Source organism: Sinohyriopsis cumingii, unplaced genomic scaffold (assembly GCF_028554795.1).
Source record: "Sinohyriopsis cumingii isolate HCF-2022 unplaced genomic scaffold, ASM2855479v2 utg000229l, whole genome shotgun sequence".
Taxonomy (NCBI): Eukaryota; Metazoa; Mollusca; class Bivalvia; order Unionida; family Unionidae; genus Sinohyriopsis; species Sinohyriopsis cumingii.
The window spans coordinates 7959146-7982711 of record NW_028315879.1 but is presented as its reverse complement, the minus strand read 5'-3'; the positions used below and the strand labels follow the sequence as shown (position 1 = coordinate 7982711).

Below are 23566 nucleotides of genomic sequence, written 5' to 3'. Positions count from 1 at the left end.
TATTATTATTATTATTAAACCCGAACCAAAATGGCAATTGTAATAGTTAAACATCGCATGCATGACATTAATCTTTTGGATATAGCCGACCAATAGCACCTCTCTCTCTCTCTCTCTCATGTTGAAAATAAATTGCCTTTAATAAATATAAATTAGAATTAAATCGTTCAGACCTTTAAAAATTCAGATACCATTTGAATAAAGCAGGCACGATTAAGGGGTGCTCTTAATTTGAATTTGAAAACACAGTCCTAAATGATAAACAAAAAAAGACTTTTTTAATATAGACAAACGGAGAGAACAGTGAAGGAGGCATTATTATCCGCAGAACATCAATGTTGACCTGCATATAATATTGATCATCTCTAAATATGCATCCAGTCAGTCAAGAATATGTATCATTACACTGACTTCATCAATTCTAGATAGAGGGCAACGTTATTTCACTGGCCATCCGTGTGAATATGTGTCATCTAAATGTCCTTTCTGGCTAGCTGGACGAATCGGTACATATTATATAAACGGCTTGTTGAAAAATGAATGTGTAACAAGCACAATGATGCACCAAAGTTTCAGGATGGGTGCAGTTGTAATCCGAACGCTTTAGGGAATATTTGATTCTGAAAATCACTATGTTTACCGTGGTTGTTTTTCTTTGTTTTTTTTTTTTGTTTGGGTTTTTTGGGGTGGAGGGGGTGGAGGGGAGGGGCAATTGTTTTATCGTGCCTCTTTTGTGCCTGACCAAGAGGTTACTTTTCCTTAGTTGGCCAATCTGCCATTTAGCCGGTGTGGGGGTGGGGTGGGGTGGTGTTTTAGTATACTTGCGAGGACCTGAGTTTAAATGCAGACCAACATCTTGAGGACTGGACTACATTGTGAGGACTTACACACCAGTCCTCGAAATGTTTCGTCGGCAAACGATTGAGAATGGTCATGAGAGATGATTTACGCGTTATTGTTAAAGTCCTCACAAAGTAGGTAATGTCTGACAGACACTTACACTCAGTGTGTATTTTTCACACAATTTGCGACTCTCTTTGGGCTGTAGACTGGTGTGCACACGCTTGTCCAATCAGAAGGCGCGTGACTTCTAATTGTTTGTCATCCAATAAGAACAGCGCTAGTGTGCAGTGTCACTGTTAGTCCGAGTTTCCTCTGACCCTTGCCACCCCATTTTTGATATTTGTTCTTTTTTATGTTGGGGTGTATGGAATTCCCTATCGAAAAGTTGGAATTCGCCGACACCACTTGGTGTCGGCATAGGGTACATGCCTACTAAAAGGGCTAGAAAACTTTAATGACCTTACATTGAGCCATACTTACATTAAATCGATAAGGAAATCATTTATCTTCTCAGAAATTACAAGTATAACACCGATTTTGACTTTAATCCGTGTGGGACGAGACGAAACTATAGCGTTGATGAATTTTGACCTCGTTCGCACAATTTGCATTGCTAGTCACATGACTAGCCAACTCTTGCGGCCGGTATGAATACCAAGTCACAGGTCACATAGTCACGTGATAACAACACTGCTTCAGCGTGATCAATCTGCCTCTTTCCAGGATGATGCGACAGCGACATGTTTCTGGCTGGAGTCATCTCAATTAATATGTTGAAAACTATGTGTTATTGTAGACATTGCGTGACTTTCATTCACTGTTTTCGAGCTGTTGTTTTTCATTCTGCAGTACTGGAAAGGAAGTTTGGTGCGTAAACCTATATTGCAACATGGCAGGTAAAGACGGAAACATGGAAGCTCTTGCCAATGAGGTACTTCAAGAAAATGGATATTATTTTAACATTAAAGAAAAACAGTATGAGATAATAAAATCAGTTATTGATGGAAGTGACATATTTGCCCTCCTTCCCACGGGATATGGGAAAAGTGTAGGCTACATTCTCCCACCAATGATGTTGGACAAGGTAAAGAGAGGGAGAGAGAGTTAACTCACATTAGTGTGACTTACACTGAATAAATGCTGCTGAGTTATGTTGATTTCATATACACTATAATTTTTGTGCTATGAAAATATATGAAAAGATTGTCTTTATGTAATAGCAGGTATGCATGTATAATGCTATAAATATAAAATTATGTAATATAAGAGTAATGTATAGACATAATTGCTAATGTTTTGAATGTCCACATTAAAGTCGAGCAGAGTGATATGCATCAATGCATATAGGTTTAATATGAATAGATCAATTGCTGTCATATGTTAATCGCAATAAGATGATTTTTTAATAAGACAAATTATATTTTCTTAAAAACAAAGTTTAGCAAACCAATTTTATTGCAGATGCACTGTCCTGAACAACACACAAGTTTGTTATATCACCTTTGAAATCATTGATAACTGATCAGGTGAAAACATTGAAAGCCATAACATTAAAGCATATGGAATCCATGAAGGAATTGAGAAAGAAGACATAGATGGTAACTATCTATCTATCTATCTATCTATCTATATATATATCTATCTATCTATCTATCTATAGAGAGAGAGAGAGAGTGTGTCATTTATGCATAAACGATTTTACTATCAGTTAATTTGAAAAGTTTTAGTCAATTCACACAAATATGTGAAACAATTATCACCATGATACATAGCACATGTCTATGATACTTTGATATTAATTTTTCACTTTAATGCTACAAACTTACTCATGCCACTAATTATTCTTTGCAGCCATAAAAGGTGGAGGTGCAACAGTGTTAATAGCCTCTGAAAAGGCACTGGAAAGGTGCACTGGACAAAGCATACAGAGAAAAGTTGTGTGTGGTTGCATATGATGAAGACCACTGCATATCTGAATGGTATGAAGTTTTTTAATAACTCTGTTTTATAACGAAGGTGTATAAGATTTTACTCTAGCAAGATAGAAGCTTAACTTTGAAATAAATCAAACATCAAGGAGGAAAAATAGGCATATACATACTAACTGGTAAAATGTATTTGATGGCCATATAAATATTTATGTTTATTTTAAATTATGTAATTGGATCATAAATAGCTATTACTATAAATTTAAATAAACTTCTTTTAGAATATTCTGGTTGTGATTTGTTTCATGGGGCTGGACTTCAGAAAAGAGTACCTAAAGGTTCGAGTACTCCAAAGTATTACTGAATGTCCTGTGATAACACTGACTGCAACTGCAACAACTGAAATAAAGAATGATATTGCACGAACCCTAGGGCTGACAAGTGGCAAATTAAATGTTGTTTCTGTATTGCCAAATAGGTATGTAATCTATAAATATTGCTACAAATATAATTATTTCAGTATATACTAATAGGCAGTCATCGCTAAAGAAAGTAACTGTGTACATTTCATAGATATTTTAACATAATACATAAGTGGATAAAAAATATTAGTACATATATCTTCAATCTGTTTTTATTATTTGTAATATTTCTTTTGTCAAATCATGCTCTTACAGTATTACTAGAACATATGCATTAAACCTGATATAGTAATTCTCCATAAGTTAAAATTGGTGAGACTGAATTATTAACATTGGATAAGACCTGTACGGGCCAGGCAAGGAATCAAACTGGTCAAAATATTACACCAAAACATTTTTAAAAAGCTGTATGTCATAATCAGAGGGCTTGTAATTTTAATGCATTATATAAAACTCATCTTTCAGAAATTAGATTAATGTACATGACTGTCTATAAAATTGCATAAATTTGATACTTTTGCAGGCCAAATATTCAGCTTTATGCCACCAAAAGTTCTGAAAAATATGAAGAGGAACTTGAATGGGTAAAAACTGAAATTATTTTGAATGGACGTATGAAGAAAAAAGTCATAATCTATATAAACTCTATAAGCATGTGTGAACGATTGTAGATATGGTTTCATTCCACACTTAATGATAAAGCTTATGATGGGGAAAAGGCAGTATTGAATCGTTTGATTGAAATGGTTCATGCATACACAGATACATCATCCAAGGAGCGTATTATGAATATTTTCCATAAAAGCGACAGTACCATCAGAATTCTGATTGCTACTGTAGTAGGTATGGGAATAGATATTCCAGATGTGTCCATAGTAGTAATATGGGGTTTGCCCCCAACATTGCTCCAGTTGTGGCAGAAGTTGGACGATATGGACGAGATGGCCGACTTTGCCTTACATTATGTTATGCATTCCCCAGAAGTATTGTCATCCCTTGTGGTAACTGCAGGAAACAGGCCAAAAGAACATGCTCTTGTCTCCAAGTCGAGCCTGTTTGAGAAGTTTGGCAAATAGAACTGAATGCCAGATGATTTATTGTTTGAAATATTTTTCACTAAGCTCCAAAACTGATACAGAATTAGACAAAATGAAAAACTTTAAATCTTGTTCAAAAGACTGTGTAGATACATGTCAATGTCAAATGTGCATCTGTTGCATAAACTGCATGTCCAAGTGTGTCAAATGTCCAAACAGGAATAAGTCTAAGAATAAACCACATATCCAAGTGTGAATGTCCAAACAGAAATAAGTCTAAGCATAAACTGCATGTCTAAGTGTTAATGTCCAAACAGAAATAAGTCTAAGCATAAACTGCATGTCTAAGTGTGACTGTCCAAACAGAAATGAGTCTAAGCATAAACTGCATGTCTAAGTGTGAATGTCCAAACAGAAATAAGTCTAAGCATGACATGATTCATTCTTATTTACATTGAATTTATTCATTACATACCTCAGGCTCAGTTGTTTAAATGTTGCATATAGGAGAAAGACGTACATTTCATTTCTTCACGCATTCAGTTTTACTGAATAAAGGATAACTATGATGGCTAATTGTTTATTTCATGTAACTTTGCCATATTGTCAACATGTCTCAACAGTCTCCTTGAATTGTTTAGGAAATCTTACTCCACTGACCACTTTCAAATCTTCAAAACCTTTGAATGCTCTTTCACTTTGATACTTGACCAAATTCTGAGACTTCAGTGTTTGAACCATTCTAAGTATGTCTTTCTTTCTATGAATCTTTCCAGTTTTTCAAGTGTTGAATGGCCTATAGATGACCTTCTCCTCAAACATATGATTAACAGCCTTTCCTACCCCTAACATCTGGCTATGTCTGTTGATTGTGTCAGTGGTGAATTGGCCTCCAGCATTGCTACTACTATCATTATACTCTCTGTTTAGATGTTCACTATGTAGGTCCTTGGGAATGTTTTTTCTTTTTCCTCCCTTCAAATTGACTGTCCTTTCCCATATTAGGGCATGTTTTAGTCTTTCTGATGTTGCTCCAGCAATGTTTGCAATCAGCCTTAGGCCATATATCAAGTACTTGGGGTGGTTCTTTTCATAAAATTCAAACAGGTCAAATTTCCAGTACCTTATCATTCTAGGACCATCATTTTCTTTTACAGCATCATGCTGAGCTATATCATTTAAACCCCTCCAAATTAATATCTTTACATATTGTCACGTCACCCCTCATGGACAGGCGACGGATTCAGAAAGGGTCCGTCTTGTCATCAGCTTTTGGTTCACTTGAGGATATACATGTACTATCATATTCTATGGGAACGATCTTATTCTAAGGGTGCAATTAATGAACAGAGGCGTCAAATGAAGGTAACATTATTTAATGACAGAAAGATGATCCACAATCAGCTCAGGTGACTGATGGGAAATGATTGTGAAATTATAGCGTAAACAACCTTGAAATGCAATATATTATGATCTAAAGTAATGTTAGTGTAAACTGAATCTGTTAGTAAAACACAATTTGTTCATAAAGCTTGTTAACATATGACTAACAGGCAGTAGCAAGTAATTACATGTTTTTTTCTAACTTAAAGTATTTCTAAATACAGAGCTGAAGCATGCAAGTGCACAAGAATATAGTGCGTCAAGCAACTAATTAGCAATAAAGACTAAAATACTCATGTATATCTTGTTATTTCTTATATGCACTGTGAACATGTTTAGTACTGAGTCACGCAAGCTATTGGTGTTCAATACATTCTAATATATTCTTTATTCATTCATAAAGTGGGGGGGGGAGGATAACAGAAATAAAAGAACCTAATCTGGGTTCAAGGTTTACCATTGTTGGTGCACCATAGTCTTTGGTGCTCAATGTGTCTAAGGTTTGGGTGCAGATGTACCCAAAACATATGGTTCTGGTTCACAGTTTCAGGTTTGGGTGCAAGAGTGCACCAAGAATGTCTGGTTCACTGCCTTTATGATTTATACCCATCTTGGTACAATGGTTTGCTCACAAGCAGACGACAAAGTTCTATTTATTGAATTTCACACCAAAAGTGTAAATTCTATAAAAGGAATAAATTATCAATATAATGTTTGTAAATTTGGAATAATAAATAATAGGCACACTGCTGTATGCAGATGTAGGTTATTTACCTTATACTTAAATGACAAAATAAGTAAGTTCAAAACACATCATTTTACTAAATCACAAAATAACACTCTGCTAGTGTTATTTTATGCAATGGAATTAGTTAAACAGCTTTAAAATGTGTTTTACCATAGCCACATCAGATTTTAAAGCTGGTTGAGCCATTTTTGTATTTAGCGCCTTGGAGAAAGACTGGAAAGTGACAAAGTTCGTAAACGCTGACCTCCTTTTATACTATTATTATTGACCAATCAGAATTTAGCACTTGCAATCATCGGGCAAGAAAGATTTACTGACTAATCAAAATCAAGCATCAAATATTCTATGCTGAAAGTGACGTAATCGTATAAACGCAAAGACCCAACAACACGGGAAACACTCAAGAATTAATTCTACAGATTTTCACACGAATGATTGAAATAAAGTGTAACTACACAAGGCATCATACATTTAAGATGTAAGGAGACAAGCCGTGTGATCAAAATGTCAAATGAGTTCAAAATACGTTTATTCCATCATCCGTCGACAACACATCGTAGCAGTAATACACAGCATGTGCTTCGCATGAATGAACGTTCAAATCACGTCTGCCGAAATAAGTCTACATATCTGTGAATTAAAACTGGGACATTTTAAGCATAAAAAGTACATATAACTAATATGGTCATTCCTAGTTGCATGAAATAGCTGATTTCATGAACAAGATACATATTACGATGGTGCAGTGAACGAGAAATGCCATGCTGTAAACATGCTAAAGATGCCGCTGTTGACTTAAACCAGATATACCGGCATAACAATATTCATTTTTGGCTTCTTTAAGTCTATCAGTTGTCATCTTCTTTCTCTTGCTTAAACTTAACTCAAGCTCCCTCCTGCATTCCTCTGAACAGAACCATTCACCTTCTGGTACATCATCTTCCTCCATATCTAAACACTCCAGATGGAACCAGGAACCCCTCAGACAATATTGGTTGTTACAATAAATCATAGGTCCACCAGCATATACAATAATCCCCACCATCAGTCACTGGTTCTGCTGCAGCATTAATGACTTCCTCGGTGTTCACCTTCTCATATACTTTTCCACAATTCTTTTTGAGATCTCATCTCTATACTTTCTTTCTTCTGGTGAGTCCGGAAAGCCTTTAGGTGTATCATCTATTTCTGTCATACCTGATAGTTCCATTGCATACAATATGATATAATCTTCCATCACAAACTCTAACAGTGCCTCCGCTTTGTCAAAACAATCCATAATATTTTTTGTAACACCTTTATGGTCATATAATTGCTTCAGGTTGTACAATGTTCCCTTCTCTCTGTGACTTTCAAACTTGAAGAGTTCATCATATGTGTCCTGATGAAGAAACAATATTGTCATAAATTTAGTAATTTGTCTTTGATTATAATGTCTGCTGACTCTTGCAATAGTAATCTTGGTTCTGAATATAATGTAGTGACTAAGCTGTGCCTGAAGGGATAAATTCAAAAGTCAGCATTAGGCAGAATTAAATGATACACATCCAGATTTTATTTTTAAAAATCTTGTACCCTTCTTGGTTACCCTTGGGACTTTTCATAATATTACTCCATCTCTTTAAAATAACAAAATTGTTGATCTTTTTTCAAGTGGTACACAGTTATAGGCTGATGAAAATCTTTTGAACTTGCAAAATAAGCTATGATGCTAGTTGCACAGCAAAGTGTGATATATAATCGGATAGAGCATGTTTTCTGTAGTACACCTTAATAGCTTATGTTAAAGATGATAAAATGTAGTAAAAATGTAATACCATAAAACCTGTATATAAAAGACACTGAAAGGAACCTACCAATTTATTATTAATTGACTGGTGTCATATATAGAAAGGGGTTATTTTATCTTAAATGTGACAGGATATACCGCTAAATGGTTTTCTTTCTGAACAAAGAGGTGTCTTTATATTCTACCTCTCTACAACTGTTACAGCAGTTTTTACTGCAATTATCACTCAGTATAAATGATATGTTGTGAAATTTTTACTTTCTTCCAGTTCACACCTGGAGAAACATGCGTCATCTCTGCCACTCCTATATGGCAGGCTCAGACAGGTCAAGTCTCGCCCACCTGTTATCTCCAGTTATTTGAGCCCATTCGACCCTCTCACAACTCGAGCCATCATAGTAAAGTAAAAGTGGAAGTGGATCCCCATCCTCAGGGATATACTCCTTGTAACTCTCCAGTATCTCAATCATGCCTGCTGTAGTAGATTCATCTTTGTTTAGGATTCCCAATGGAATCTATAATAGAAATAGAAATTTATATGAAGAAGCAATGTTGCATTGGATATTTTTGTTTATTGTCATTTGATCTTTGAAAAGGGGCTAACACAATACAAAACATGGGCATAAATTAGCCAACAACTTAATTCTGCATTGAACTAAAGTGTATATACGAGCAATCGGATTGACTGAAATTATAGTCTAACTTAAAATGAACAATTAAACCTGTCTAAGTGTATTATTTTTTAAATTCTTTAAATTTATTTACATTGACATAGAACTACAGTTAGCAAATAGTTAATATCTTAATGAAGCATATGCAGTTGGTCATTACATGTGTCCCTTTTACATGTGTGTTCATAATACAGAGGTTAACAATAATCATGAATATATGATACAGGGCTCATTAATTGTACCATGTTTATGTGATATATATATATATATATATATATATATATATATATATATATATATATATATATATATATTTATATATATATATATATATATTGCAATTCTTATAATATAATTTTTATTTGTTATTGCGTATAAAATGTAACAGTAGGTAAATGATACCTAAAAGAAAAGCATTTATTATTTATTACCTATAATTTGCAGAATATTGCATAGAAAATGTATGGTGTCTCAAATGTGAAAATATATAACTATAATTGTGATAGGTCCATGGTGCATGAAAATGACAGTATGTGGGCAAATGTGTATGTATATATATAAAGAGAGTGAGAAAGAGCGAGTATGTACTACTGTCAGTTTCACTCCTGAATACTAATTCTGTTAAATATTAATGAGGAATGGACCACACAGTGTCCAGTCCAGCATAGGCAGGAACATATGTTGTCAGAATCCTTGAGAACATAACTGCTAGCTCCTCTTTAAAGCCATCTCATCTTCACTGGATGGTAAGATATATGAAATTTTTTAATTCCATATGGCCTCTGGTGAGGGGAATACATTTAACATCCTATAACTACCAATTCTTTCCAGCGTGGCAAATCCCTGTACCATGTTCAGCATGGCATTTCTCTTTCCCCTCACATGATGCCAGACACCAATCTTCTGGCTCATGTTATCAAAAGTAATACCAAAGTATAATTTTTAGTTAGTGTTAAAAGTAGGCAACATAACTGACTCGATTGTTACTTCAGTTGAAACTGAAATTTTAAATGAGAGTTCTTTGTATGATAATAATCATTCTTTCCACTGTATGATTGTTTGACAATAACATTAAACAATAAGCTGAATAAAAATGACAGGAAAGAGTTGTATGTTTAGTGGACATGGTGACCATTCATGACAAAACATAGTAAAGAGTTGTTAGACAACTAGGCTTTTATATATACCAGTGTTTCTGTGAATGGAAATAACAATTATACAGCACAGGAACAACTTTCAATAAGAAATAAATTACCTACTGACCACATGGAATGACATGATTATGCAAGGAGCTCTCTTATCAAATTCTCTACAAATGCCTTGCCTAAAGATTAAAATTTACCTGGATGACTAAAGTTTGACAATGTGATTATCAATATGAAAAAAGTCATTAGTGTTATAACAATTGGTCACTGTGACCTACTCTTCCTTGTTGAATGCTGCAAAACAGTCAAACTAATTAATATTTAAAGATCTAAATCCTAAATTAAGTTAGCATTGTGTTTAATTGTGATCTTAAAATAAAACTGACATGCATAGGTTTCAACCTGTGGTCTTCAGAAAGTGTAAGTTGTTGAAGTTCCAATATATCAAATATGTTATTTAGTGTCAATTTCAAATTTTGTAATATTATAAAAGGCTTTAATGACATAAGTGATTTAAAATCTGTCGCAATGATTTTTGCAAGTTAATTATTGGCATATCTGGCATCATTTTTTTCCCATTAAACCTAACCTTTATGGGTGGATATTAATGACTCGGGTCCATCCACTATCACCTTGTAATATCTCAGATAACTGCAGTATATTATTGATAACTTTCCCCTAGTCATAGAATTTCCATGCTGGTACTGAAACTTAAAGCTATTTGATTTTTAAACTTTATGGTTTATGTATGAAATTTTTCAGAAAAAAATATTCTTACTATTAATTTAATGATGATAACAATGATGAAAAATATTATCATTATTATTATTATTATTATTTTAAAAACAGTAAATTTCAAATGTGCATATATATGAATCAAATGACTATATTATTCATCTGAATATACCTTCTACACTAGTCAACTCATCACTTTCTTGGACTGAACTAGATTCCTCTTCTTCTTCCACAGTCTCCTCTTCATCTTCCTCCACCGCCTGCTCTTCTTCCTCCATCAAATCCTCCTCTCTTCATCTTCCTAAACAGACTCTAACATGGGCAGCTTATCCAAAGTTTCATCTGCATTTTCTAAAAAAGGAAAGAATATGTATAATTTTATCATCATGCCTGTACTATTTAATAAAACTTATAGTTGCGTGTACCTCGAACAAAAAATTGTTATGCCTTATTTTTTAAAGTGTCTCACTTTTATGCTCAAATGGAGACAGTATATAGCCAGGAGTTGGATGATGTGTTATTGTATCTTATATACTTAGGTAACCTCAAAAATAAGTATCATGAAGTAAATGTTTTAACAAATAAACAAATATAGGTATAAGAACTGACACATAATTTTTATGAATGACGTGCAACAATTTTAATTCTTTTCACAGTAACTCTTTTAAATTATTAAAACTGAAAACCAAAATAAGGAAACAGTATGATTCTCATTTTCTAAGTTGGTATGGATACCAAATATAATATACTACAATATATCATGGACATTACATATATAAATTGGAAAGTTTACCATGGTTTATACCTCTTTCCTTTCCTGACAATTTATTTCTCCACAGCTTAACCTTACTGTCGAAATCTTGCCGCATACCATCTATTCTTCATCTTGTGGCATCAATACTTTGGCACCATCTAAGTCTGTTGAAACTACCAAAAAAGGGTTTATAACAAAAGTACAGGTTGATCATCTGCAAAAGTGTACATGGCAATACAGCAGAAAGCTTGTCTATTGATGAGAACCCTTTAAGCAAAAGAAATCAAATTTTTAACACAATCTGCTTTGTTGAATACAATAACTATTCACCCATGATAAACTAATGCCTGATGATAGGCACATCCCAAATATTAGAATATGATGTTAAAACTTTTACACACAGAGGTTGATTTTTGAAAATGAAATCCTAAGTCTTCATATTCAGATTTTCCCATCTGATGCTTCACCCCAGTTTATTATGGAGTTAATACAGTGATCATCAAGACAATTTTGCTTATTTTATTGTTGTTCAAATATTACAAATATACATTTACTAAGAAATGTTAGAATCATCTGTATATTATTTATGTTTGATAAGTAATGACATTTAAAGAATTTGTCATTCTGCATAAATACAGCTATTTGTTATACCTAACCTGAGAATTATCTCTTACTTTTCATGCTTATGCAGTGAAAGGTATGTCAATAGGTATTATGAGAAAGGTATGTCAATAGGTATCATGAGAAAGGTATGTCAATAGGTATCATGAGAAAGGCCAGGAAATATATCAGTATAGTATGCTTAATGTTTAAAGTAAATCAACATTAAGTTTTATCATTGGCTGTTAATTGCCCAAGTACTCAATAAATGTTTTTAAAATCACTAGAATATATGTTCATAAATAACCATAATTACAATAAACATTACAGACATATTTATGGTAAATAAAATCTACAAATATGGTAATTAATTTGCACAGTATGTAGGCTGCATTTGCTATTTATTTTAAAAGACTGGGTATAAAAAACTGTAGCCTTTCTTTGTAGTTTTTTTTTACTAACGCTGAAACCATACAATTTAGATAACTACTATATATATATATATATATATATATATATATATATATATATATATATATATATATATATAATTGAATTATTGTGTTACCTTTCTCTTACAACCAAATTATAATGGAAACCAGCTGTTGCAGGATAGTACTGTGCCTGGTTCTGATAAAGCTGATTATACATAGGAGGGAGCCAATGACAGGTACTAAGGAGACAACGTTTCTTCCGAGCCTTTTTGTGGCAGAGTTGTGGTAATGCTTCCTGGTTAAGCTGGCTTTGACAAGCTCAAGCAAACTAGGGCAACATTTATTGGCATCATACATCATTGTGTCCCATTCAAAATCCAAAATTGATGACAGTCCACCATTGAAACCACTTTTGGAAACCATTTTCGTAAAGCTGCAGATCTCCTGCCTCGCTACATCACAAAACTACTTACGCCTGCGTAAGTACATTTATGGGTGGTGTGATGAACTTGGGTCTCTTTTTTACCTTACTCTGTAATGACAATGAGCAAAGCCCGGAAAGACCAATTGAACTGCCCGATGGTGGTCACATGGGTGTCATTGGCCAATCATTTGGCAGGGCTTGCAACTGCGCACAGTTATCTGAATTGTAATTAGCGTCGCTTTCAATTGAACTGCAGAGGAGCAGAGACTCGATCCATATTTTGTGGGGAATTTTAAGTCCCACCTCCGGTCATACTAGTTTGCACTGTGCTTTGAAGCTTTTGGTGATATTCTTAACGTGAGTACAAATATGTTTTACTCATTTGATTTTCACTACTATTTTCAATATGCCACTTGCTCTAATTACGGGCCGTTCTATTTGTAAATGGCTATCACAATATCTTAACTCTGGCACAGACGATCTCTCGCCTTAGATTTTAATTTGAGAAACGTCGCTTAGGTGAAGTTGCACGGGGTTGGAGGAAGAACAGTGGAGAAATGGATGAAGTTCAACATATCCTCACTTTGTTCTCTTTGTTCCAATATTGTTGTTTTGCTTTTGGGCGACAATGACATACAAGCTGATACTGACCCCCACCCATTAGCCTTCAACCTGATATCGCTTGCCTCACAATTACATCGTGATTACCATGTCAAATAAATTGTATTATGCCAGATGCTTCCACTTTTCCTACTTAGTGGTCATATACCTTATAATTAATACGACGTTGCATGGTCGGTAAATGGAATTCTGCGGGCGGAAGTCACTTCCTATCCATACATGACATTCTGGGAATACAGTGGTAAATTTCCTTTTCCTGTCGAAAGCAATGATTGCAGGGATAAATTCCGGGCAGACGGCTTGCACTTGTCAAACAAAAGGCCATGGTATTTATACAAATCACTTACGGGTGCAATCATGGCTGCTTACACACACATACAAAACAAAAAAACCAAGATTAAAAGACTTAAGCCAGGGAGTTCTCAATACATATATATTTATTTATTTGTTTCTCTTCCTTAAATATCCTTGCATTTTTATTCCGTTTCCCACATTAGTTTACTCTATATTAACACATTACATATAAATACGACGTTAGAGTACGTTTTCCAGCTTGTCCTTAACAGAGTCTAATTCAGGTATAAATTTCTGTAGCATCATTCCTTTAGTTTGGAAAGATAACAATCAATATCGTTACACGATTGGCTCCTCAGTTCAACAGTACATATATTAGCTACATTCTGCATACTGGAATTAAAAGTCGACAAGTTTATCTAACTATTGATTGATTCTTTATATTTTCGACTTTGTCTGCAAATTCAATTCTGCTTGCTGTTCGTTAGAGTTATCAGGTCAGTCCGGATGACTCCAGCAGTTTTCAAGTTCATTGGATATCACTTGCCTATTCCTTTCTTGAGTTTGTGCTCTACATCAACTCTACGTGCTATTATTACAGGTTATCAAGTGGATACTTCCACTTGACTCTACCAGTTATCAAGTGAATCATAGATCACCTGTCTATTATTCCAAGTTATCAAGTGGATACTTATACTTTACTCTGCCAGTTATCAAGGCGATCATATTTCACTTGTCTGTATTATTACAAGTTATCAAGTGGATACTTCCACTTGACTCTACCTATTATTGCAAGTTATCAAATTTATACTTCCACTTGACTCTTCTTATTATGACACGTTATCAAGTGGTTATTTCCACTTGACTCTACCTATTATTACAAGTTATCAAGCGGATACTTCCACTTGACTCTACCTATTATTCCATGTTATCAAGTGGATACTTCCACTTGACTCTACCAGTTATCAAATGAATCATACATAGATCACCTGTCTATTATTCCAAGTTATCAAGTGGATTCTTCCACTTGATTCTACCTATTATTACAAGTTATCAAGTGGATACTTCCACTTGATTCTACCTATTATTACAAGTTATCAAGTGGATACTTCCACCTCACTCTACCTATTATTACAAGTTATCAAGGGATCATAGATCATTTGACTCTATTATTACCAGTTATGAAGTAGATATTTCCGATTCACTCTCTCAGGTATCAAGTTAATCAGAGATCACTTGAGTCAACCACCTCAACTATACATGCTAAGGTTACTTGTTATTAAGAGGGTCCTTCTCCTTGACTCTGTCAGTTATCAAGTCACTTCTGACCACATGACTCGTTCCATCTGCATCGTTTCAGTATTCATCTCTTTCCACTTGCATCTACTGGGTGGTTCAGTTCTCGATTTTGGCAACTGGCTTCAGTCTCAGTACTACAAAGTCTACGTATATGGTGTGTCTCCTAACTCGTATCTAGCTGGTCGTGTTGACAGCAGTTATTTAGGGTGTTAGTTACCATGACTTACGTCATTTGTACACCATGTAACAATTTCTTTCCTACTCAAACAATACAGAGATACTGCTTGCTGTTTCCCTTTTTATTTTCAGAATAGCTTCACAGATAAAAGCCTCCAAGGGGTACAGATGGTGGTAGACTATGACTAATGCACGCAAAAGAGCACCTCCGCGACGAAAAGCTTCAAAGGGAATACAACGGGTGGTGGACACCGGGAATGTCAATCATAGAAGAACTTCCTCAGCTCCAGCTCTAGGCACTTCTTCATCCCTTGATGCTAAGGCGATAAAAACAACAAGACAACATTTTTAGCAACCTGCAACCGATACATCAACCAGCTGCTAATCCATCACCTGCGGTATCTGTCACGGCAGCGGAATCATGAGGTGGTGGACCAGGGCTTAGAGATGGTAACGTCAGCATTGGTGGTAGATACTCAGATATGTGCACAGATTTCTGCAGCTGTCACCTTGTACAGAGGAAATCCCAGAACCGGTCCCGGAACTACCGACATTAACAGACTGATACATATGTCTCGGCTATTGACTGTGTGCACAAACTAAGAAATATCCCTGATCCAACCAATTCCTTTCTTATTCAAAAACTACTGCAAGCGCTTCATAATCATTTACCGCACACAGATGCCAGACTACCAATTGATAAATGCATGCTACATAAACTCGTTCTATTCCTGCCGACATTTACCCACAACGTTTTTCGTGCGGCTTTGTTAAGTCTGTCTCTTCTTGCATTTCATTATTTTCTGCGGAGAAATGACCATTAGACAGCCTTGTTGCAGCATTCCAAACTTGCTTCATTTCTCTCAGGTTCGGATCAATGACGATGTTTTAGTTGTCCAGTTTACACGTTACAAACACTCCAATGGTACCCTTTTTCGCTTAAGTGTCGTGCCCCAAAATGTACAAGACCAGTGCCATGTCCACGCGCTGCGCCCTTATTTACATCTGCGAAGTTGTCAGGCAGGACCACTCTTCCTTACCTCTCGGGGGTTGCCCTATGCACAGCGCTTCTGAAATGCGGCTTTAACCCTCAATTATTCAAAGCTCATAGATTTAGGATAGGGGCAGCCACAGAGGGTGCTAAGCAGGGTCTCTCAGACAGTCATATTCGGGTCTTGGGTCGGTGGAGATCCGATGCCTTTACACGTTATCATATCACTTCCTCCTGCCTTGCTCTGCTTTCCTGTTCTCCTTGGTCTCGTGGTAGCTACCATGTCGTAACCTCAACTTGATTGGTTGTGGTAGAGGCTACGAACTGATCCCATATCATGTAATGAAGCAACAAAACAAAATCATCACTAAAGTCAGAAAAACAAATAGTGTAGAAATCTACTACATAAGTATAATCATGTTGTGAAAGACGTTTGGCTTATTTTGAATTTATTAAGTCCTTGCACGATAAAATAAATTGGCATGGTTACACTAACCTCACCGAGTCTGCCATGACAGATAACGCGAGAATCTCGCCATGACCCCTTTTCTAGATAAGGCTTACCAGACCATTTTTAGATATTCTGCACTATGATATTATCAATCAAGTGGAGAAAAAATGGCTTGGTGGACTTTAAAAGTTGCCGATAAACCGTATTTACCCTTAATGTGCAAAATTTCTGACTCAAACCGCGCCATATTTTTACTGTGATTTGTTAAGTTTTTTATATTAGGCTAAAAGAGGCTCCATTGACTCATATATGTTCATGTTAGTACCCCGTCCACGAGGTAGGAGTAGGGGTACAAATATTAGTACTATATCTCGTGGGTGCACAGACCGATACAGCCGTCCACATCATATGGGCACTGCTCTTCATATGGATTCATTGAAGAGCATTTCACTTCACATGGGTTCATTGAAGGTTTGACCATCTTGCAAAAATATTCTTTCAGTGGCGTTATGCGACATGTAATACACCCTTTTCGCGATATGGGGTGCACAATTCGGCATAATCTATATACTTGTACATTTTATATATGTTCTTTTATGTTTGCAATGTTTTTATTTTATATCTTAATTTAGATGTACGGACTATGTTGTCTGAATGTTAGAATTCTTATCTTAATCTTATAATGCTTTTATTTTCCTTCCATGGTTGATTGCTGTAGGTATTACCCTCCCCCCTCTTTTTTTCCATTTTGGGCTACAGAGAGCGCTAGATGTGGCGGGCCCTCTCTGTGTGGTGGCGGTCGGAGCCTACAATTTCAAGCACTTGAGCTTCATTATGTATGTAAAGTACATTTATAGGTGGTGTGATGATGTTGGGTCTCCTTTTTACCTTACTCTGTAATGACAATGAGCAAAGCCCGGAAGGGCCAATTGAATTGCCCCATAGTGGTCACATGGGTTTCATTGGCCAATCATTTGGCAGGGCTTGCAACTGCGCACAGTTACTTGAATTGTAACACTGGTCAACAGTGAAATCATTACTGACTTGAAAAGGCCCTAATCTGTAGTATTTTGGTGTGCCGAACACGAATATAACCGTGAAAAATTTGTATTGGCTCTCGTTTTGAAGATATTCATATACCTCATTTTCTATGTTTCACTGTGTAAATTTCTCCAGTAGGACTGCAGCAACATCCGGAATAATGATGTAACATTGCATAATACCATCATGCTCACATCATCCACAGTTGATTGCATCATTTTCTGATGCAATGCAATACTAATGCCATGTGGCTGCTGAAGTAAGTTGACGTCAGCAGTGTACTATACATGTGTAGGCCTATTATACTAATGCCAGGCGGCTGCTGAAGCTGACGTAAGCAGTGTACTATATAAAGCCCAATCAGATAGGTTCAGCATTTAAAATATTTTAGACGTTGTGCGAGACAGTTCAAGCTACTGTTACATAAAACTTATTATTTTATCCATTTACGTACAATAAAGAACAGTAATGCCTCGAAAGTGTGTTAATACCGCGGACAATTTTTGCTATATTTGTGGGGAAGTGACATTTGCCAACCAGAAGAAAAGTATCAATTCTCAAGTGAAGAAGGCATATCATCTTTACTTCGGATGCAAGGTTGGTGACCAAGACAAGCCTTGGGCTCCGCATATATGCTGTGCTACATGTACAACACAGCTTTCACAGTGGTTGAATTGCAAAAGGTCATCAATGCCGTTTGCAGTCCCAATGGTGTGGAGAGAGCCAAGCAACCACCTAAATGACTGTTACTTCTGCTTGGTTCCTCCTCTTTCCGGCGGAATAACGAAGCGAAAGAAGTCGAGAATAGTCTACCCAAACATTCCGTCTGCATTGAGACCAGTTCCACATGGTGAGGGACTTCCTATTCCAGAACCTCCAGCAGAATATTCTCTTGATTCATCTGACGAAGACAAAGGTGAGTCGACCTGTTCTTCTCCTGGTCCATCAGCATGCAGTGATCCAGATTTTCACTGTGGTGCATCATCAACCCCACACAGAATAACACAGGAAGAACTAAATGACCTGATTCGTGATTTGGACTTATCAAAGAACAAGGCAGAATTGCTAGGATCAAGACTCCAACAATGGAATCTTCTAGAAGAAGATGTCACAATTACTGCATATCGAAAGCGCCACCAGCAATTGGAGCCTTTCTTCAGAAAGGAAAGTAATCTGATATTCTGTTCCGATATTGAGGGCCTCATGAATGCTTTAAAAATCACTCATGACCCACAAGAATGGAGACTATTTGTGGACTCTTCGAAACTGAGTCTCAAGGCTGTGCTTTTGCACAATGGAAACATTCTTCCATCTATTCCAGTAGCGTATGCTGTCCACATGAAAGAGACATATGATAACTTAAGGCAGCTACTGAATTCCATTGAGTATAACAAGTACAGCTGGCACCTTTGTGGTGATTTGAAGGTAGTTGCCCTTTTAATGGGACTGCAGCAAGGATATACAAAATACATGTGTTTCTTATGCAAGTGGGATAGCCAAGCAAGGGAAATGCACTACATGAGGAAGGAATGGACTCACAGGCAGAATGTAGCCATTGGAGAGAAGAATATCCAACACCCAGCTCTGGTTGAGGCTCAGAAAATCTTGCTACCACCCCTTCACATCAAACTAGGTTTGATGAAGAACTTCGTGAAAGCCATTGACTGGACTTTGCCAGCATTCCGATACCTGCATGAAAAATTCCCTCGACTCAGCGAAGCAAAGATTAAAGAGGGAGTTTTTGTGGGTCCTCAGATTCGAGAGCTTTTCAAAGATGACCGGTTCAACAACTTGCTGGAAGGTGACGCGAAACAAGCATGGAATGCTTTTCGCCTAGTTTCTACAAGCTTCCTCGGAAATGTTAGGGCAGAAAACTATAAGGAACTAGTAGAAGACATGTTGATGAAGTATAAGAAACTTGGCTGCAATATGTCTCTAAAGATTCACTTCCTTCATTCCCATTTGGATTTCTTTCCTAGCAACTGTGGTATTGTTAGTGATGAACACAGCGAACGTTTTCATCAAGATATCGCAACAATGGAACAAAGATACCAGGGAAAATGGTCCACTACAATGCTGGCTGACTACTGCTGGACACTCCTCAGAGATGCTCCCGAACAGCTGTACAAGAGACAGGCGAAGAAATCTAAGATGTAGTCAATGACTTGATTTTTTATAGGTAGGCTATTACAGTTGACCTTTTACTATTGGAATGCATTTCGTTATGTAAACATTAATTTCTTGCAGATTACAAAAAAACTAGAGCCAATTTTGCAATTTGACTGTCATATTCGTGTTCAGCACATAAAAATTGATAAGAATTGACTAATTTTATTTCAGTAACATGACTTTTGTAAAAATTTGTTGTCCAGTGTAATTAGCGTCGCTTTCAACTGAACTGCAGAGGAGCAGAGACTCGATCCCGGTTTCAGTAACACATTTTGTGGGGAATTTTAAGTCCCACCTCCGCCCCTACACAGCCTCCTTCTTTTGTATATTTCTTGTTCATAAAAAAAATAATTACATGTATTTCTATGTTTGTGTGCATATAGATATGAATAATACACACACACACACACACACACACACACACATATATATATATATATATATATATTGCATTCAATTTTTATGATGTGAATATGTATATAAATGTATATATATAGAGAGAGAGAGATACTGTGATGTTGTATGCATGAAGTTTCATGAAAAATAATGAATCTTTTTACTGTTAATTAATGCATTCTCCTGGCTTAATAGTCAATCGTTCTTCCTAATTGTGTATTTCATTATTGATATTTCCTAGGGATACTTATATTGTTTGGCGTTCGTCGCCCAAAATTTCAAGCACTTGAGCTTATGTATGTAAAGTACATTATGTATGTAAAGTAACGCTAAAGAATGTATGAAGTGTGCATAGAGAAACTATACCATCATAGCAGTAACTTTGATATGCAGTTGTATATCTTTTTACTTGAATTATGTTTTATTTCTTTATATAATCCATACTGAAGTCATTAAAAGTGGCCTTCAACAACAATCATGGAGTATGTTATTATTTCTTCCCTGATGCCTAACTCTAAAAACGCTCACCTTGCATTATCATTCCTGATTCAATTATCTGTCTCCTCAGTCTTGCTGCCCCTCGGGCTATAAACAAGCGCCTAACCATAAACTACATAAACTGCAGCTTTCTTGGCAGATTTGGTATCTTTAAAGAGTTGTCGCAGACCATTTCTGTATCTTGAGTGTGCCAAAAGTTGTATTGCCTTCCCAATGGAAGTGTTATTCATAGGAAGTGATACCTATTTTATGAAAAAAGAAAGTCACAATTATTCCTAGATATGGATGGATGGCCTGTTTACAGGTTAGTTTAATCTTTTATCATTACAGACATGGAATTATCAGCTTCAAAATTTTATTTTACATATAATATCGTTACATGTACAATAACGAACTTATGCTGAATTATAATAAGAAATGGTTATCCAGGATGTTGATAGATGTTATAGTTATCTATGTACTTACCTTTTCTTCCGTCAAAGATTTTCTTGACATCAACCTTGGATGGTATACTTTTCTTGGTGTTGAGATAACCTTGGCTTTCTTAGCAATTCTGCGGTATGTTGGAGTGGTTTGAATCTTACTTCCTATATACGACTCTGGTTTTCGAATTTTTCTGAATTTCTCTTTTACTTCATCAAGGTTAGTTTTGTTTACATCCAGGGATTTTATTGTTAAGCTGCATTCAGTACAAATGAATCCATGTTTTTCATGTGTGAATGTCACATAATAGGTTTTTTCTAGTGATTCAGCCGCACGAGGTCCACCTTTAAATTTAGAATGAATGGCTATTCTTTTAAATCCTTTTTTTCTTCTGAAACTCTGTGCCGCAGCATGTACACTCCATCATAGTACAATTATTTTCCAATGTTGTTGAAGCAAACACTCGAAAAGATTGAATGAAAGTCACGTAATGTCTACAATAACAAGAAGAAGAACACACGCTTTTCAACATATTAATTGAGATGGCACCAGCCGGAAACATGTCGCATCATCCTGGAAAGAGGCAGATTGGTCAAGCTGAGGCCACACGTCAACGCGGTTTTGTTATCACGTGACTATTTGACCTGTGACGTGGTCTGCATATCGGCCGCGAGATTTGGCTAGTCATGTGACTAGCAATGCAAATGGTGCGAACGAGGTCAAAATTCGTCTCGTCCGACAACGGATTAAAGACCAAATCGGTGTTATACTTGTAAATTCTGAGAAGATAAATGATTTCCCTATCGATTTAATGTAAGTATGGCTCAATGTAAGATCATTAAAGTGTTCTAGCCAACTTTTCGATAGGGAATGCGCTCTGACCCTACACACCAACATAAAAAGCAATTATTAAAAATGGGGTGGCAAGGGTCAGAGGAAACTCGGACTATGTCACTGTAAATTTCGTATACCTATAAATACGATACATAAAATAATTACTAGTATTTATTAGTGATTTTTAAAAAGAAATATTTTTTTAAAATGATAAACTGGTCATGCCAAAAGAAAGTACGCGTGATTTGGTTGTACATGGATTTTACTGCATCGAGACTTAATATACCTAACCTTTGAAAGATGGCAAGACGTACTGGATCAAACTGGAAAGAAACGAATAGATTTTTTATAATATTGTTTTTTATATTCGTCCAAAAGAGCTGTTCGTTCTTTCATCAGTTATCATCTGTGAAACATGTTCTATATACATGTACTACCGCCATGTCGGCCAATTCTGCGCAATCATACGTCATTTCTGTAAACATCGGATCACGTGTTATTTTTGTAAAACATTCCATGTTGTATCAAAAAAGAATGATCATACTTTAATTAAGGAAAGTGATATTCATAAAGTGTACAAAACTATCCCACATTTAGACTCGAAATGCACATAAAAATGTGATTTCTAAATGGCAACGTTTAGACCCATTCCATGAACTTCTTGAACCTGTAACCCAGAACATTCGATTTAGTATGCATCTTTTTGAATCATACAAATAAATACATTATATAAAAGATGGAAATGTGTACCTTAAAACAAAACTGCATTTTAATCCAAGTTTCCAATTTTGCAAGAAGTTGTCCCACACGTACAAAATCGTCTGCTACCCCACGTATCTACTTGCCGCTCGAACATAAATTCTCAACAAATTCACCGGCGTATAGTCTGTTTCTAAATTCTGTAGTAATTTGTCCCATCAACAAGACGTAAACACATTACATCCTATTCATTGTTGTTTCTCTTCCACGTAATTGCTTATTTTTCATAAAATGTTGAACCTTCCAAGCATTTTTACAAGATCGGTTTAGTTGCCTTAATATATCTTGCCATTTATTGGCATTTGTACGTCGAATTTTGTAAAACTAACTATAAACCTGACCTAATTACTCGACTGAATTGCTGACAAAGACAGGCCAAAGTAATACATTTCATTTCTTTAGCACGATATATAAATATTGCATCTTTTCATAGATGTGCGCAGAATAGGCTGACATATCGCGAGTTAGGAAAACAGGGGGTGGGGTGGTATCCTCTGTATCCAAAATTAATATTTTTTTGAACAGAATATTCTGGTGACAATTGCATCTTTTCAAATGGTAAGCATTGTTGTATTTTATTTTTGTCAATCGCTCGAATTCGGTATGCGTTTTGCTTCAGTATTGGAAACGAAAACCTTAGGTGCGCAGAAATGCCCGACAGCAGTGTATATAATACATGTACTATATAATAACTAAGATC

The 23566-nt window shown here is 35.8% G+C and overlaps 2 protein-coding genes across 4 annotated transcripts; one reads left to right on the top strand and one right to left on the bottom strand.

Moving 5' to 3' along the window:
- Positions 1–1412: 1412 nt before the first annotated feature.
- Positions 1413–17761, top strand: LOC149774515 (uncharacterized). 2 transcript variants are annotated; one of them, XR_016416838.1, is made up of 6 exons: positions 1413–1774; positions 2305–2441; positions 2695–2822; positions 3094–3249; positions 3717–3777; positions 8419–8554. XR_016416838.1 is itself a non-coding variant. In XM_089945220.1 (6 exons), exons 3-6 carry the CDS (start codon positions 2820–2822, stop codon positions 15491–15493), a joined length of 318 nt encoding a protein of 105 aa, XP_089801346.1. In that variant the 5' UTR covers positions 1415–1774; positions 2305–2441; positions 2695–2819; the 3' UTR covers positions 15494–17761. The 2 variants fall into 2 exon arrangements, 1 of the variants encoding a protein (XP_089801346.1); XM_089945220.1 differs by lacking the exon at positions 8419–8554 and adding an exon at positions 15437–17761 and having other exon boundaries at positions 1415–1774; positions 3053–3249.
- Positions 5591–8620, bottom strand: LOC149774516 (uncharacterized). 2 transcript variants are annotated; one of them, XM_089945222.1, is made up of 2 exons: positions 8493–8620; positions 5591–7742 (listed from the first exon to the last, which is right to left on the bottom strand). In XM_089945222.1, exons 1-2 carry the CDS (start codon positions 8618–8620, stop codon positions 7679–7681), a joined length of 192 nt encoding a protein of 63 aa, XP_089801348.1. In that variant the 3' UTR covers positions 5591–7678. The 2 variants fall into 2 exon arrangements, with proteins under 2 accessions (XP_089801348.1, XP_089801347.1); XM_089945221.1 differs by having other exon boundaries at positions 8426–8563.
- Positions 17762–23566: the final 5805 nt, after the last annotated feature.